The sequence below is a fragment of the Aspergillus piperis genome (genome assembly GCF_003184755.1).
Source record: "Aspergillus piperis CBS 112811 unplaced genomic scaffold BO85scaffold_20, whole genome shotgun sequence".
Taxonomy (NCBI): domain Eukaryota; kingdom Fungi; phylum Ascomycota; class Eurotiomycetes; order Eurotiales; family Aspergillaceae; genus Aspergillus; species Aspergillus piperis.
This window is the reverse complement of record NW_020291610.1, coordinates 434261-447085: the sequence shown is the minus strand read 5'-3', so window position 1 is coordinate 447085 and position 12825 is coordinate 434261. Positions and strand designations below refer to the sequence as shown.

General features: G+C 49.5%; 4 protein-coding genes across 4 annotated transcripts; 2 read left to right on the top strand and 2 right to left on the bottom strand.

Moving 5' to 3' along the window:
- Positions 1-12: 12 nt before the first annotated feature.
- BO85DRAFT_141372 (COG1/VPS51 family protein) lies at positions 13-1247 on the top strand. The gene is made up of 2 exons (XM_025654076.1): positions 13-849; positions 973-1247. The coding sequence occupies exons 1-2, from the start codon at positions 127-129 to the stop codon at positions 1027-1029; spliced, it is 780 nt and encodes a 259-aa protein (XP_025512132.1). The 5' UTR covers positions 13-126; the 3' UTR covers positions 1030-1247.
- A 518-nt stretch (positions 1248-1765) lies between these two features.
- On the bottom strand, positions 1766-2619 carry BO85DRAFT_452576 (DUF1917-domain-containing protein; the record flags this gene model as incomplete). Its single annotated transcript, XM_025660851.1, has 2 exons — positions 2460-2619; positions 1766-2408 (listed from the first exon to the last, which is right to left on the bottom strand). Coding segments are annotated over exons 1-2 (683 nt in total), but the record flags the coding sequence as incomplete, so codon positions are not given.
- Positions 2620-5073: 2454 nt separating this feature from the next.
- Positions 5074-5740, top strand: BO85DRAFT_491462 (uncharacterized protein; the record flags this gene model as incomplete). Its single annotated transcript, XM_025663719.1, has 2 exons — positions 5074-5264; positions 5683-5740. The coding sequence occupies 2 exons, from the start codon at positions 5074-5076 to the stop codon at positions 5738-5740; spliced, it is 249 nt and encodes an 82-aa protein (XP_025512130.1).
- Positions 5741-7839: 2099 nt separating this feature from the next.
- On the bottom strand, positions 7840-10297 carry ace1 (putative C2H2 transcription factor (Ace1); the record flags this gene model as incomplete). Its single annotated transcript, XM_025661847.1, has 5 exons — positions 7840-8806; positions 8856-9128; positions 9180-9388; positions 9443-9708; positions 9766-10297. 5 exons carry the CDS (start codon positions 10295-10297, stop codon positions 7840-7842), a joined length of 2247 nt encoding a protein of 748 aa, XP_025512129.1.
- Between the last annotated feature and the right edge of the window lie 2528 nt (positions 10298-12825).

The following is a 12825-nucleotide window of genomic DNA, read 5'->3' as shown; positions in this document are numbered from 1 at the left end:
CTCTCCTTATCGGGGCGATCTTTAAACCTTCCAAACTCCTTTCACGAATCACTACATAATACATACGCACCTATATCTCTACCTCACCTTTTGACAAATTGACATCCACGAAATCTTCAAATCGACATGTCCACCCTCTCCTCCCCCCGCCCCTCAATCGCCTCATCCCGCGCCCACTCTCCAACACCAACATCCTCGCACCGACCCTCCCTCGACACCCTCAACACCAACTACAACCTCAACAACCTCAGCGCCTCCTCCACTCCATCCACCGCCCGCGCCGTCTCCCCCTCCTTACACCCCCGCCGCAACCGCGCCGCCCTCCGCGACTACTACAACCTCAAACCCTCCTCCGCAGCCGATCCCAACAATGACGGGCGCCGCTCACGCAGCATCCCGCGCCACACCGACGCAGGCGACATCTCCAGCAGCAGTAGCGGTGCCGGCGGCCCATCCATACTCTCCACAACAGGAACCGAGCTCGATAGCCCGGACTTCGACCCGCAACGCTACGTCAACCAGCTCCTCGCTTCGTCGTCGCTATCGACGGTCCTGAAAGCGGAGAATACGCTTGTCGGGGATATCCGCACGTTGGACAGTGAGCGCAAAGCATTAGTGTATGATAATTACTCGAAGTTGATCAGGGCTGTTGAGACGATTGGGAAGATGAGAAGGACGATGGATGATCGGGGCGCGCCGTTGACGATGACGAAGACGCTGGGGCCCGCGATTGCGTTTGTGGCGGAGACTGCTGGGGGTTTGATTCAGGAGGGGGAGGAGCAGCAGAGGAGGATGAAAGAGGTTAGGGAGAGTGAGGGGGTGGAGAGGAGGAGGGCTGAGAAGGGGACGGTGAAGTGGGTGCTTGCGGCGCCGGGGAGGTTGGATAAGTTGTTGGAGGAGGGGAAGAAGGATGAGGCGGAGGGGGATTGGAGTGAGGTCAAGAAGTTGTTGGATAAGTGGGAGGGGGTGAAGGGGGTTAAGGAGGTTAGGGAGGCTTGTGAGAAGGTTATGGAGGGGAGGGAAGCTTGAGTTGGGAGGATCTTTATCTGAGGATTCATCAAAGGCACTGCACAAAGGTCGGGGACGGATTTGATATCCCCCATAATGCGTGAGAGTCGCCTCGTGGAAGTCACTATGGTGCACCCATGTCCAGTTGAAGGGTCATCTTCAAGTTGGATTCATAAAATGGGCCTCAGCATGGCACAAGAGGGCGCCGTGCTATCACCTATGAGCCACCTCCAGACCAACACACATGTGTCTCATCCATCAAGGCCGTCTACACAGCTCGAGCCGGTCTCTGAGCTACTACCTATCGTCTCCAAGTCACTGAGAAAGCAATATAGATTAATGAAACGATATACCCACAACATGCATACATACCACGGTTCACATCATGTCATATCCAAGCACACATCAAATGTCCAAGACACCAAGCACAACCCCAAACCCAATATCACAATCTAGTTACTTCTTCCCAAAATCCCGACTCGAGTACATACTCGCCCTCAATCCCCACACATTCCCCCCTTTAATATCCAAATGCGTATACGCATCACACTTATAATAAATCGGCCGTCCATCCAAATCCACCAACTCCAATTCCGCCATCTTCCTCAAAACCCTCTCCACATCAGCTCTATCCTCATAGTTCTTCGTATAGATACAAATCAACCTCGTCTTGTTTGAACCTCCATCACCAGCAGCAGCAGTAGCCACCTTAGCCCCGAACCCCAACTCCCCCTTCGCCGTAGCCTCCGCGACTACCCCCCACACCTCATCCACCTTCGCTGGTGAAACAAACAACATCCACTTACCCGAAACCACACCCGTTTCCCTCGCCAGAGCGAACAGCGACCTCTCCAAATCTACACGACGCTTGGTGAGTTCGCGCGTCAGCGCAGCAGGCGTCTGCGTCTTCTTCGGCTTCTTAGCGTGTTCGGCACACACCTGGGAGATCTTGTCCTCGTGCGCGCGTAGCTCGGCTGTACCATCTTTCACAAGCTTCTTAATGTCCGCTTGGGGGTTCTGATAACTGTAACTGGATATGTATATCCAGGACCCTGTGGGGGATGTGGAGAGGGTAGATGAGGGCCGTAGACGGGCGAGGAAAGATGAGATAGGTTCGTTGGGTGAGGGGCGGTTGTGTCTGATTGGGGTGGTGTCTGTGCTTGAAATAGGGACGTCGAAGTCGTGGGTCGGGATCGGGGTTGATGGGGGTTCGCTGGAGGTGAGGTCCATGGGCTCGGGTGCATCTGATGCATCGGATGACGATGAGGCCATGGCTCCTCGGGCTGCAAGGACGTTTTGCTTGATAGTATTGTAGGAATGGGGATGGATGTTTGTCCAGTAGTTGTCTGTGTCGAATTTGGACACTTCCTCTTCCAGACGTGCTGTCTCTTCCTCCGAACCTGTGGGGTTGGTTAGTTGGTGGGTTCGTTTGCGTGGAGGGGAGTACAAGCCGTAGAAACTGGATTCTTCTGATAGGTTTGGCATGGGTGCGTTGGACATCGTGATTCTAGTGTTGATGATATTTGGATACGATGAATGGATAGATAGTAAGTAGATGCACTATGAATAAGGACAGGAGATGGAGATGGGAGAGATAGATTGAATGGGGAGAGGCCTGGTTGAATGAGGCTGAAGGTGGAACAAGTGAAGGTGACTGGGGCTTGTCACTCCCACCCACCACTGCCACAGTCACTGTGCCATTTATGGGTGAATTAGTGATCTGGCGTTTGCCTATAAATTTACAACTTTCCCTCGCTCTTCTCTTCTCTTCTACTCTTCTCCATCTTCCTGGTTGGTCATATCCTCTGCAGGCATTTTATATGGACTGGACTTTCCTACTGGTTTCATTAGTGATAGACAAGCTTTGATCAACTAACGTACCCTATGAAGAAAGCAAACCTGTCTTTTGTAATCTGATCACAGCAAAGCTAGTATGATCTAGTGCTGTGCTTGATGATTCAGGACTATGGAACCTGATCCTAAATAGTGGCTTGAATTCCATGAATGACCCAAGATCATGAAAAGTTTACCTGATCATACTGATAGTCGTATCTATGAAAACAACACTTTGCAGAGATCATTTCAATCTCCATTATATCTTTCATTCTATATGTTCTCTTCAATCGAGGCCATGGTGGAGGACAACAAAGCGCATTGGCGCCCTGCTCAATAAGTCTACAGTCGTAATGCAAAATATAATGCCCTAAATCCCACGAGGACTTTCTTATTAAACTTCTCATTGAACGAGGCCTACCCTGTAGTTGCACTGAATGTGTACTACCAGCACAAATTCATTTCGGGGCGTTGCAGGCCGATAGTTGGCTGAGACACGGCTCTTCAGCAATACTTGACGATATCGAATATGCCGCCTTACAAGAACCATCAGGCTGTCACTTTTTTGCCCCATCAATGCAATGATGCGGACCCCAATACGCATGCATTTACAGAAATCAGCGGCCGCATCTATATTGATAGAAGCTACTTTCACTAGGGACAACTGACAGGAGAAAGCTTCACCCAAGAGCTAATCTAGAGCACCAGACACTGTGGGTCGAATGAGAAGCTATGTCATCATGGCTAGGCTTCAGGTCTACTACCGCATGACAGACGAGGAAGATATGTATAGCCTGCTAAATTTGAGTTCAAGGCTCTTTCTGAGAAGCCATGATAATGAATAAGCTTACCTGCGGAGACAAGGCAGGAAACTCAACTAGTATTCTACAAGCTGGCTAACCATTACTGCACATTGAGTTTGCACTAACAAGGGCCCAGGAGGTTTCTAGGATGCGATACTTTCCATTATGCAGCACGTCGCCTTTCTAAGTGGGTAGGTTGTCGGACCAGGAATGACATGCGCTGGTGTCTATCCCACTCAAATTCAACTCCAGTCAATTAATTCTTCGGCGAAGCCCTGTCACTATTCCACCAGTATATGAAAAACATCAGCAAAAAAGGAGCATTGTACGCCCTGCGTTTTAGGGCTCGAATGCAGTGGATGGGTCCAGATCATTGATCCATGCGGGAAATGTTTTACCTCGAAGATACAGGGACAGCGCTACGAACAAAAGGTAGTATGTCGGGGTATTACACTGTCATCATCATTCTTCCCTCCACCTGCTATATGCCAAGTTCGGAGCAGACTCAACGCGAAAGGGTTGGTGCATGGTGCGCCTTGACGAGAACTACAAGTAGGAGTAAGTTGAACTCCTATCGACTGTCTCCAGAGGTGACTGTGGAATAACACCCAAAAAACACTCCTGGAAGCAGTTGGCTCGCTTTAAGAGACCACTTGCGATTGCAGACTAGCATACAATGACAGCGACAACCTAAATGTTATGAAGCAGGATATGCCTGCTGACGTATAGTAACCATACAGGGTCAACAGGTAACAGAGCCCTAGTATACCAACAAGACAACAGGAAAACTCGTCTTTACCCATGCAAGTTGTTAAAAAGTCACTCACTCTATAACTTCAACTGCTGTTCGGCAGGCTATGTTGCACTTAAAGAATGGACCACAAGCAATAGAGACTGGCGATTGGAAGCAGACAAGCTCTGCAAGCTTGAACTTCTGCTTGTCGCTTGCCCTGATAATTAATCTGGTATATAGTGACCGGGTACGCATAACAATGACCGAATTCTATCCGATGCTGAGGACACGCAGGATTGCCCCGATCTATGACAGACATTGGCCCTGCTGTCGGGAGCTAAAGATCGAGCTTCTCCTCATGTCTGTTCCTGACTGAATGGCTCCCAGTCAACAAAGCCTTGAAGCGAACGTGACTTTCGGAAGACCCAAGTAATCTTGGGAAAGTCGTTCAACTCGGGGGGTTGGAAGAGATGAACATTGTTGCGTGATATGAAGGCCGGTCTGGTTTTTCTATGTTTCGTTGGCCTAAGAACTTACCCGAGTATCAAAGACTTCACTCTAGGAACAGCAAATGGTGCTTACTAGCCGTACAATTTGACCTCATGCCTTATTAATTATCTGACAATATTGTGCCTGTTCCCGTCCCAGTTGCCGCGTAACCTCTTGCGCCTCGTCTTGTGTTGGTGCTTCGTCATTATGTCGTCTTCTCCGACCAACCCTTTCGATCGTGTTTACCACGTTCTTCAGCTCTTCAGTTTGCCCGAAGACCCGTCGCAGGCCCAGGTAAACGCGCTTGCGCCCTGGAACCTTGCTGATCGTCGTGATAACTTGCAACTGGAGCACAATGCCGAGTCGGCTCGCGTGCATCCTCGTCCTTTGAAGCCGGAGTATGCGGCGCTCCTCGAACGCTACTTCAGATAAAGCATGGAAGCTCACAAATGAGTTACAAAATTATCGTTGTCTCATAAGTCGTAATAGCCGCTGCTTCATAAAAGTGACGTGTGCAGGTATCCAGGTATTGCCATCAATCCTGGCAATATAGTTCAAGATGCCTATGTCACTCTTCTATATAAGCACTAGCATAGTCTAGTATTTGCTGTCGAACCCGGCTACCTGCAAACATGCGTCCGGGTAGTATCTGAAGCAGATGCAGAAACCTCTTTGCCCCCTTTACTTACTATATTGGATCAGGAAACTAATACTCCTCTTCTGCTCGGAGTCGAAAGAACCACTCAAGTGGGTTGTGCCCTTCAAGAAGAGAAGCTACATTATGATATCTGACATCAAAGTTGACGACTCACATAGGTTATCCACAAGGCCGTTTTTCTCGCCGGGAGTTTCTCAAGGCCTGGTTCCCGCATAAGCAACCGCCTGGAGATGAAGAAGCTCAAAAAGGCGCACAAAGGCATCTCGAAAATGTCGAAGCGAGATTATACCTTTTAGTAAATTCCATCCAAAGAGGAAACTCATGGCGTTATTCGTGAAGTTGCTTGGGCCCACTGTGGCTGGAAAACATGGAGTACTTACCTCTATTCATCGCTGACCACGCTTGAAGCCCAAATACCTGGTCAAAGCCAGCAGCCATTCGATAGAGAATATACAAAGATAAATCTTAATGAGCGAGCTTCAAGTGCAGCATCTAGCGATGAAGCTAAAGGCCAACCCTGCGGTCTACGCGTGGAGCTGTTCTCCCAAACCGGGGATACCACAGACTTATTGAGCTACAAATCAACGCTCGGTGGATGTCTGTTCCTGGTGCGTATCAGGAGATAGACTTCGACTGGCATACCGATAGCTATTAGCAGCAATGTAATCTCATATTCGCATTGAAGAAGACACACCCTGGTTTATAGCAAGGGCTAACATCTCTGCTCTGCGATTCGGATGTCACGGGCTGTTCGGGGACTTCCCCGTGCTAAGAGTCTAGATCAAGCATCAAAGAAAAGGGAGATAACTAACTTATATCAAGGCATGCCATATTAGTCATACAGATTGACATGGCACAATAGAACTACAGAAAAAAACTTAACCATCCACGACTAACTTCGCAGGTAGATCCAGTTTGCCCTTAGGACGATTGCCAATCCAACAGCAGGTGAGATTAAACCGCGCTCCGCCTTGATGGAATAATGGCTTCGACGAGTTCTCAAGAAAAAGGATTTATCAAAGCTGAACTTCTAATTAGAGCTGGTGGGTTTAAAATGTCACGATCTTCAGCAGAGACATCTGAAGGCTACTTTAGAAGAGCAGAAAGAGCTAAACACTTTCCGCTCGAAGTGGAAAGAGGCAGCAGTTCTCCAGGGAAGCTAATCTTTGGACGGAGAATTGATCACTCTCGCAAGGATCTAGGTTATAAGGTTCCTATCAATCTGAGATGGAATAGTCATGGTCGTTTCCTGCTCGATATTGCATCTCTTTCACCAATTATTGCATATTCCAAGTCCACATCGATTCTGCTTGTGATACAAGTAGTGGAAATGACAGTGACTATATTGTGTATCCCAAGTATACCTTCAAACACAGTCCGATGCCGAAGACACTGTTTCCTATCAAGGCGCTTCAGTATGGCCAATAATGACGAACCGACCAGGTAGCAAAGTGCTTCGAAAACAATTTTACTACGCCTGCCATATTTTGGCATTTCTTCGCTGTTGAAAAGGATATACTGGACTATGGCAACTCGCGTGAGCTGGGCAAGTGGTATCTCAAATGTATGTTATCTAAGGTCTGGTTGGTGTAAGTAATTATTCCTACCAAATGAACTAGGGTACTTTGAGGTGAAGCTATGGGACGACATTGCTGAGACAGGTGACTGACGACTGGCTGATGATAAAGGTGTTGTGTTCACCTCGTATACTTGGAATACATGCCTACATGATCTGAATCATTAACATATGCTGTTTGAAGTCATATGCGTTGACTATACCGCACAGAGACCTCTCGAGCGAGTCTAAGCAGGGTTTCACAGTATGTATAGTATGTTTAATGATCACAAACACTAGGTCTACAAGGCAGCATAGAAAGCCTACTCCAGTGGATGGTCTGAATGGAAATACCAGTTTAGATGAATAACTCGTAAAATTGAAACAAGATTCGCTTTCGTCCAAAGTCCCATAACATGTAGCTCAGCCTGCACTGTGCCGTCATCAAGGCAACAGGCAAAAGAATGAATGGTCCAACCGTGATGAAAAAGGATGTTGCGCTTCTGAAGGCTCTCGACTATGGTCGTGACTAGTGAGAGGGCAATCTATCCTTGAATGATACATACAACTCGAATGGTAGAAATGTAGAATAAACATAGGCTACTAGTGCAGCCTTGTGGGTAAAGAGTGGCCATTCTTTTAGTAAATCTGAGTTCCCAGTCCTTAAATCCGCTAAAAAAAAACCAACGCCAATTGAAACGAGTGTCCGAAAACAAATCCAAACAGACTCGACATTTCATCTGCAGCACAAGTGAGCTACCTAAAACGGTGGCATCTGCGTTTGGTTGAACATGTACATGCTCTCATCCGGAAAGTTGTTGTTGTTGTTGCCATTGGCAGCAGTGTCGAAGAGCATGCTGTTCATGATGGAGTCATCGTAAAAAGCTCCAATGGAGCTAAAGTCCATCTGGCCAGGCTGGTACATATGCTCACCGTACCCGAAGGAGGCGTCCTCGAAAAAGTCTGTCGTTCCCTTGAGAGGGGCAAAGTCATTGTCGGTATACAAGACGCAGTCTTCGTGCTTCAGCTGGGAGTACGGGTCCTGCAGCGGCAACATCGGGTTTTGCGAATAGTTGTTGACAAATCCCGGGGATTGGAGAGGGCCCGTTGCCGGTGTGCTGAGCTGAGCGGGACTGACTTGGGGTGGGCTCATTTGAACCGAGCTGCCCTGATCCGGGCTCATCTGAAGGGAGAGCATTTCGGCAGGGCTGGCACGGTCGGGGGTCATTTGGAGTGGACTCATATGGTCCGGGCTCAGTTGGAGAGGGCTCATATGGTCAGCATTCATCTGCAGCAAGTTGACCTGGTCCGGAGTCATCTGCAAAGAGCTGATATCCGAAGCCATTTGGAGAGAAGCCAACTGAGCGGGGGCCAGCTGAACAGGGCTGACTTGGTCAGGGCTCATGTGCAGTGGGCTTGAATGAGCCGTGCTGTCTTCAGCTGGACTGGCGCGAGCCGAAGTAGCCCGCCGCTTAGCATTGCGTCCATTGTTCTTGGCACGCACATAGTTCCAACCGTGAGCCTTCTCCATGTGCTGCTTGCAGTTACTCTCTCTCTTCGATTTGTATGCGCAGCCGTTGAACGTGCAGGCGTACATGCGGGGAGTGGTCGAATGACGATCGTTGACGTGACGCTCGTTCTCCTTCTCGGTAGGCCATCCAAGTTCGTGGTACTTGCATCCTTCAAAGGGGCACTTGAATGGACGCGAGTGCGTTTTCTCATGTTTCCTGTAGAACCGTCAGTAGCCGTATAAATTGACTCCACACGAATACTTACGTCAAATCACAAGGTCTCTGGAAGATCTTGTCACAGTGAGAGCACTTGGTGTTGATGTTCATGGGGGGAGCGTTCTTCTTGCGACGAGCCATAGACCGCCTAGCTCCCTCGTCCGCTTCATTCAGACTAAGTGTACGCTTCACCAAGGGTGGAGCGTGGGCATCATAAGCCTCACCAGTCTGCATAGAGACCGCCTGGCCTTCCTTTTGTGCGACGAGCTCAAGAGGACGTCCAGTTTGGCTCATGCCGCCCTCCAGGGTCAATTTGAGCTCACTGAACTGGTCAGTTTCTGGTCTCTGCCTATTGTGTAGGGGGTAAACATACGATGCCTCTTTCTTGTTCTTGCGAGCCTCGTCCCGCATGGCCTTGAAACGGTGGACCTGGGCAGTGAGGTCGAGAAAGTACGAGTTGCTGTAGCTCTTATCCGTAGGGATACACAGGTCCCGGGGGTCCAGGTGAGTGTACGTCTCACTCAGACACAAGATAGTAGAACTGCAGAACTGGTAGTAAGAGCCAACCTCCGCTTCCACGTCCTGCGAATTTGTAAGTGGCATGCAAATTGATGCTAGAGTTCGAATTGTGCTTACAGCAGCTCCGTGGAGGAGAGACTTCTCAAGATCACGAAGAGTACCAATCTGCTTCTTCTCGATCTGCTCGCGAGCGCTCTCGACAAGGTGATGGAAGGGCTTGCAAAACTCCTGCCCGAGTAGGGGGGTGAGGATTCGCTTTTCAATCTCCTCGCTTGCGCTGAGGCTGAGATTATGCTTCGAAGCAGATTCCGGCTCAACAGCCATTAAAGAGCTAGTGATAGCCGACTGTGTGCGCGTGACTGTCTTTGAGCGGCTCTCTTTGGCTGCAGGCAAAATTAGATTATAATGCATGTCAGGAGCCTGTAGCAATGATAGCTCACCTTGGCGTGCGGATGCGGTCTCACAGCTGCTGATTGATGTTCCTAGACCACTATCAGAATGGTGGCAGTGCACCTTCCTGACCTTGGTCTGCGAATCCTTCCTCGAGGGGCCTCTGCGTAGATCGTGATGGAAGGAATCTCCTTTGCCGGATTGTGAGCGCTCGAGGTGAATTTCAAGATAACCCCTGGGAACTGGAAGGCCGTCGCGCTCTTGTCGAGGCGCTGAGTCGCTAGAATCTAGGTCGAAGCGACTCAAAAGTTTGCTCATACGTTGCTGACCGGCGAGAATGGCTTGAAGGGCGGCAGGGGAGGTCGAGGAGCGACGAGGTGAGCAGGCTAGGTCCGCGAGGGGATCCTCATCATCGGACGAAGAGGGGCTTTTCGAGTGAAATGTTTGATTCTTCTTCAACTGATAGCGCGAGCGCGATGCATGAACGTCTGCTGTGGAGGCGAGCGATGGAGGTCGTGAAACATGACGTCCCCGGCGAGGGTTTTGAGACTTCATGGCGTCTGGATTCCGAATGGTATTCATGTTGGGCGAGTAGCGGAGCAGTGGTCCAAGGCACGTTACTGAGTATGGCGCACCCCTCTTGCCGCGGTGACTCACTTGTCCGGTATGTTTGCGGATAAGAACTTGGGAGATCGATGAATGTACACTGTTGATGCGGCTCTAATGACGTACGGTGCTGGCGGTGGGCTGATTCGAAGAGATAGAGAGTTAGTTGGTTTTGGGACGGTCCAGGAGAAGGGAAAGGGGGTAAGTGATGGAGCTGGGGCTGAAAGTCGGAGGAACTCACTAGGACTGGGGCTCAAGGGTTGTGGTTCTGACCGACGATGGTATTTCGAGGATCACGACTCAAGGTGAAGGGAGAAGGGGGTGACGGGAGGCCCCGGGCGGCTTATGGTGAAAACAATCAACACCCCTTACGATGAAAACAAGCAACGAGAATAGATCTAGGCTTATGAATGGCCTAAAACGGACGCTATACAGGAGGGTTTGGGGGGAAGGTGAATAATGAATACGGATAGCGGAGAAGATAGAACGTGGAAGGAAAAGGATGGGGTCAAGTATGGATCATGGCACTTGGAAGGTAAGGGAGACTGAGGCTGTTCATCCGGGCTGAGTCGTCTTCGATGTCTGCCTGATAGACGAGTTGCGCTAGCCTAATCTAGGGATAGTCGAAGAGTAATACAAAATTCCATTGGATGGACCATCTCGCATTGCCCCATCGGGGACGATTCTCTTCGACGGCCAAGACGGTAATTCGTTTACACGCTTTGCGCCGGAGGTTGGTGTGTAAGTTACGGGCGGATGGTAATATATCCGTGGTCGGGGCCGTTATCTCCCGTTCTCCGCTTCATCCGGGTCCCGCTCTCACCAGGGCTGGCCAATGATAGCGCAGCTTAATTCCAACTTGAGTGGGGGCTCATACCGGGACTGCCGAAAATAGAGACCAACGGGGTCAATAGAACTAGTAGTAACAGTATCCATACGCTCCAGAACCTCGGAGGAACTTTGGGCAATTTTAAACTTTGTCCTTGACTTGCTGTCCTTTTCCTTCGAGATCTCGTAGTCGTATGGGTTGTTCCTCCGTAGTAAAATGGTCGATGTTTATTCGGGGGGCTTCCGCGCCAAAGAACCCAATTTATCAACACCTACAACAGATGTATCTCAGCAACAGCACTTCATCTATTTACTAATCGCGCAAACTGTCATCCGCCAACACGATACCCGTTGAGAGCCAATCAGAATTCCGGTCTCCGCTTACTGTTATCATATGATACAGTACCACTGCCCGCCTCCGGGAGTAACTAAGTACTAACTAGGTAATAAACTCGGACTACGAAAGACCTACCTACTTGGGTAACCAACCCCAAAGAGCTAAGAAAGGGACAACACCAACATGGCCGAGCTTTGCACTGACCTTGGCCGTGGAGGACCGAACCGCGGAGGTCGCTGATGCCATTGGATCTGTCTTTCATGACAGGCTGATCTTTTCTGAGCCAATCCCCAGCCGCCTCGTAGCCACCCACGTAGCCTGTGTTGAATCTGATGCACCCAACTTTCGCAGACCAGCCTCAGCATTCGTAGATCCTTGTGCTTCCCTTCTCACTACGAAGTACATTGGAGAATATGAGCCTCATTGTTATGACGATGAGGTGCATGGCAACCCCCTCCAATGCCAACAACATCTCAGTGATTGGAGGGTCTCTAACCACTTGCAGCAGGGCAACAGCCAATGACCATGAAAAGAGTCGCTTTCCTAACTGTTCCGCTGACGCGTGGGAGTCAATCTCTTCCTCGCCCTACATAAACTGTCGCAGACTGGATTATTTGTGTGACAGGCCTCCGTATTTTTTTTTTTTTTTTTCTCATTGCTTTGTCATTCCCCGACCGGGACGCCCTTGAATACGAGGCTAGTAGCTGGAAAACTCGGCAATCCCAAAGTGAGACATTATCAGACCAGGGAGGACAGACCATTAAGAGGACCATTAGAACAAAGTGGGGTTAATTCTGGAGCCCAGCGACCTTGAATCTGCTTTGTACTTCCAGTCTGAAGTACCAAGTCGTGCATGTCACAGCTTCTTGATGTCTGCTGCGCCACAATCAGGACCAAGATATGAGGCCCCAAAACCTGTCATGTCTTTGCTTCTTCCCTTCTATGACCAACAGAATGTCGAGCTCTGCAAGCACTAAACTAAATGTGGGATGGGCGTTTATTCTACCCGTTTCTATATATTATATTATGGTGCTCCTGCCGCCGTCGAAGGCAGCACAATTCTGATGGAACATGGACGGGATCCCCCTGTCGGTCGTTGAGAGTTGAAACTGTCTATTGAACATTCACTAGTTGCAGGTACTATACATAGCAGACTACCTGGTTGTAGTCGGAGCTTTTTTTAGCAGGCTCATCAATTGGCCTGTCTCGTGGTTTATTTGATGATCTTCTCACCACTTTGGGCTCATTGCAGTTCACGTCAACTATCTGGCGTCAAAGTGCAGGAACATTGTTCTAGAAACTGAACGGCTGCACCTTCATTCACCCACCTACTGGTGAG

Coding starts and splice junctions, on each gene's coding strand:
- BO85DRAFT_141372 (XM_025654076.1), top strand. CDS start 127: ATGTCCACCCTCTCCTCCCCCCGCCCCTCAATCGCCTCATCCCGCGCC. Junction 850..972: donor GGAGGGCTGAGAAGGGGACG/GTGAAGTGGGTG, acceptor GAGGGGGTGAAG/GGGGTTAAGGAGGTTAGGGA.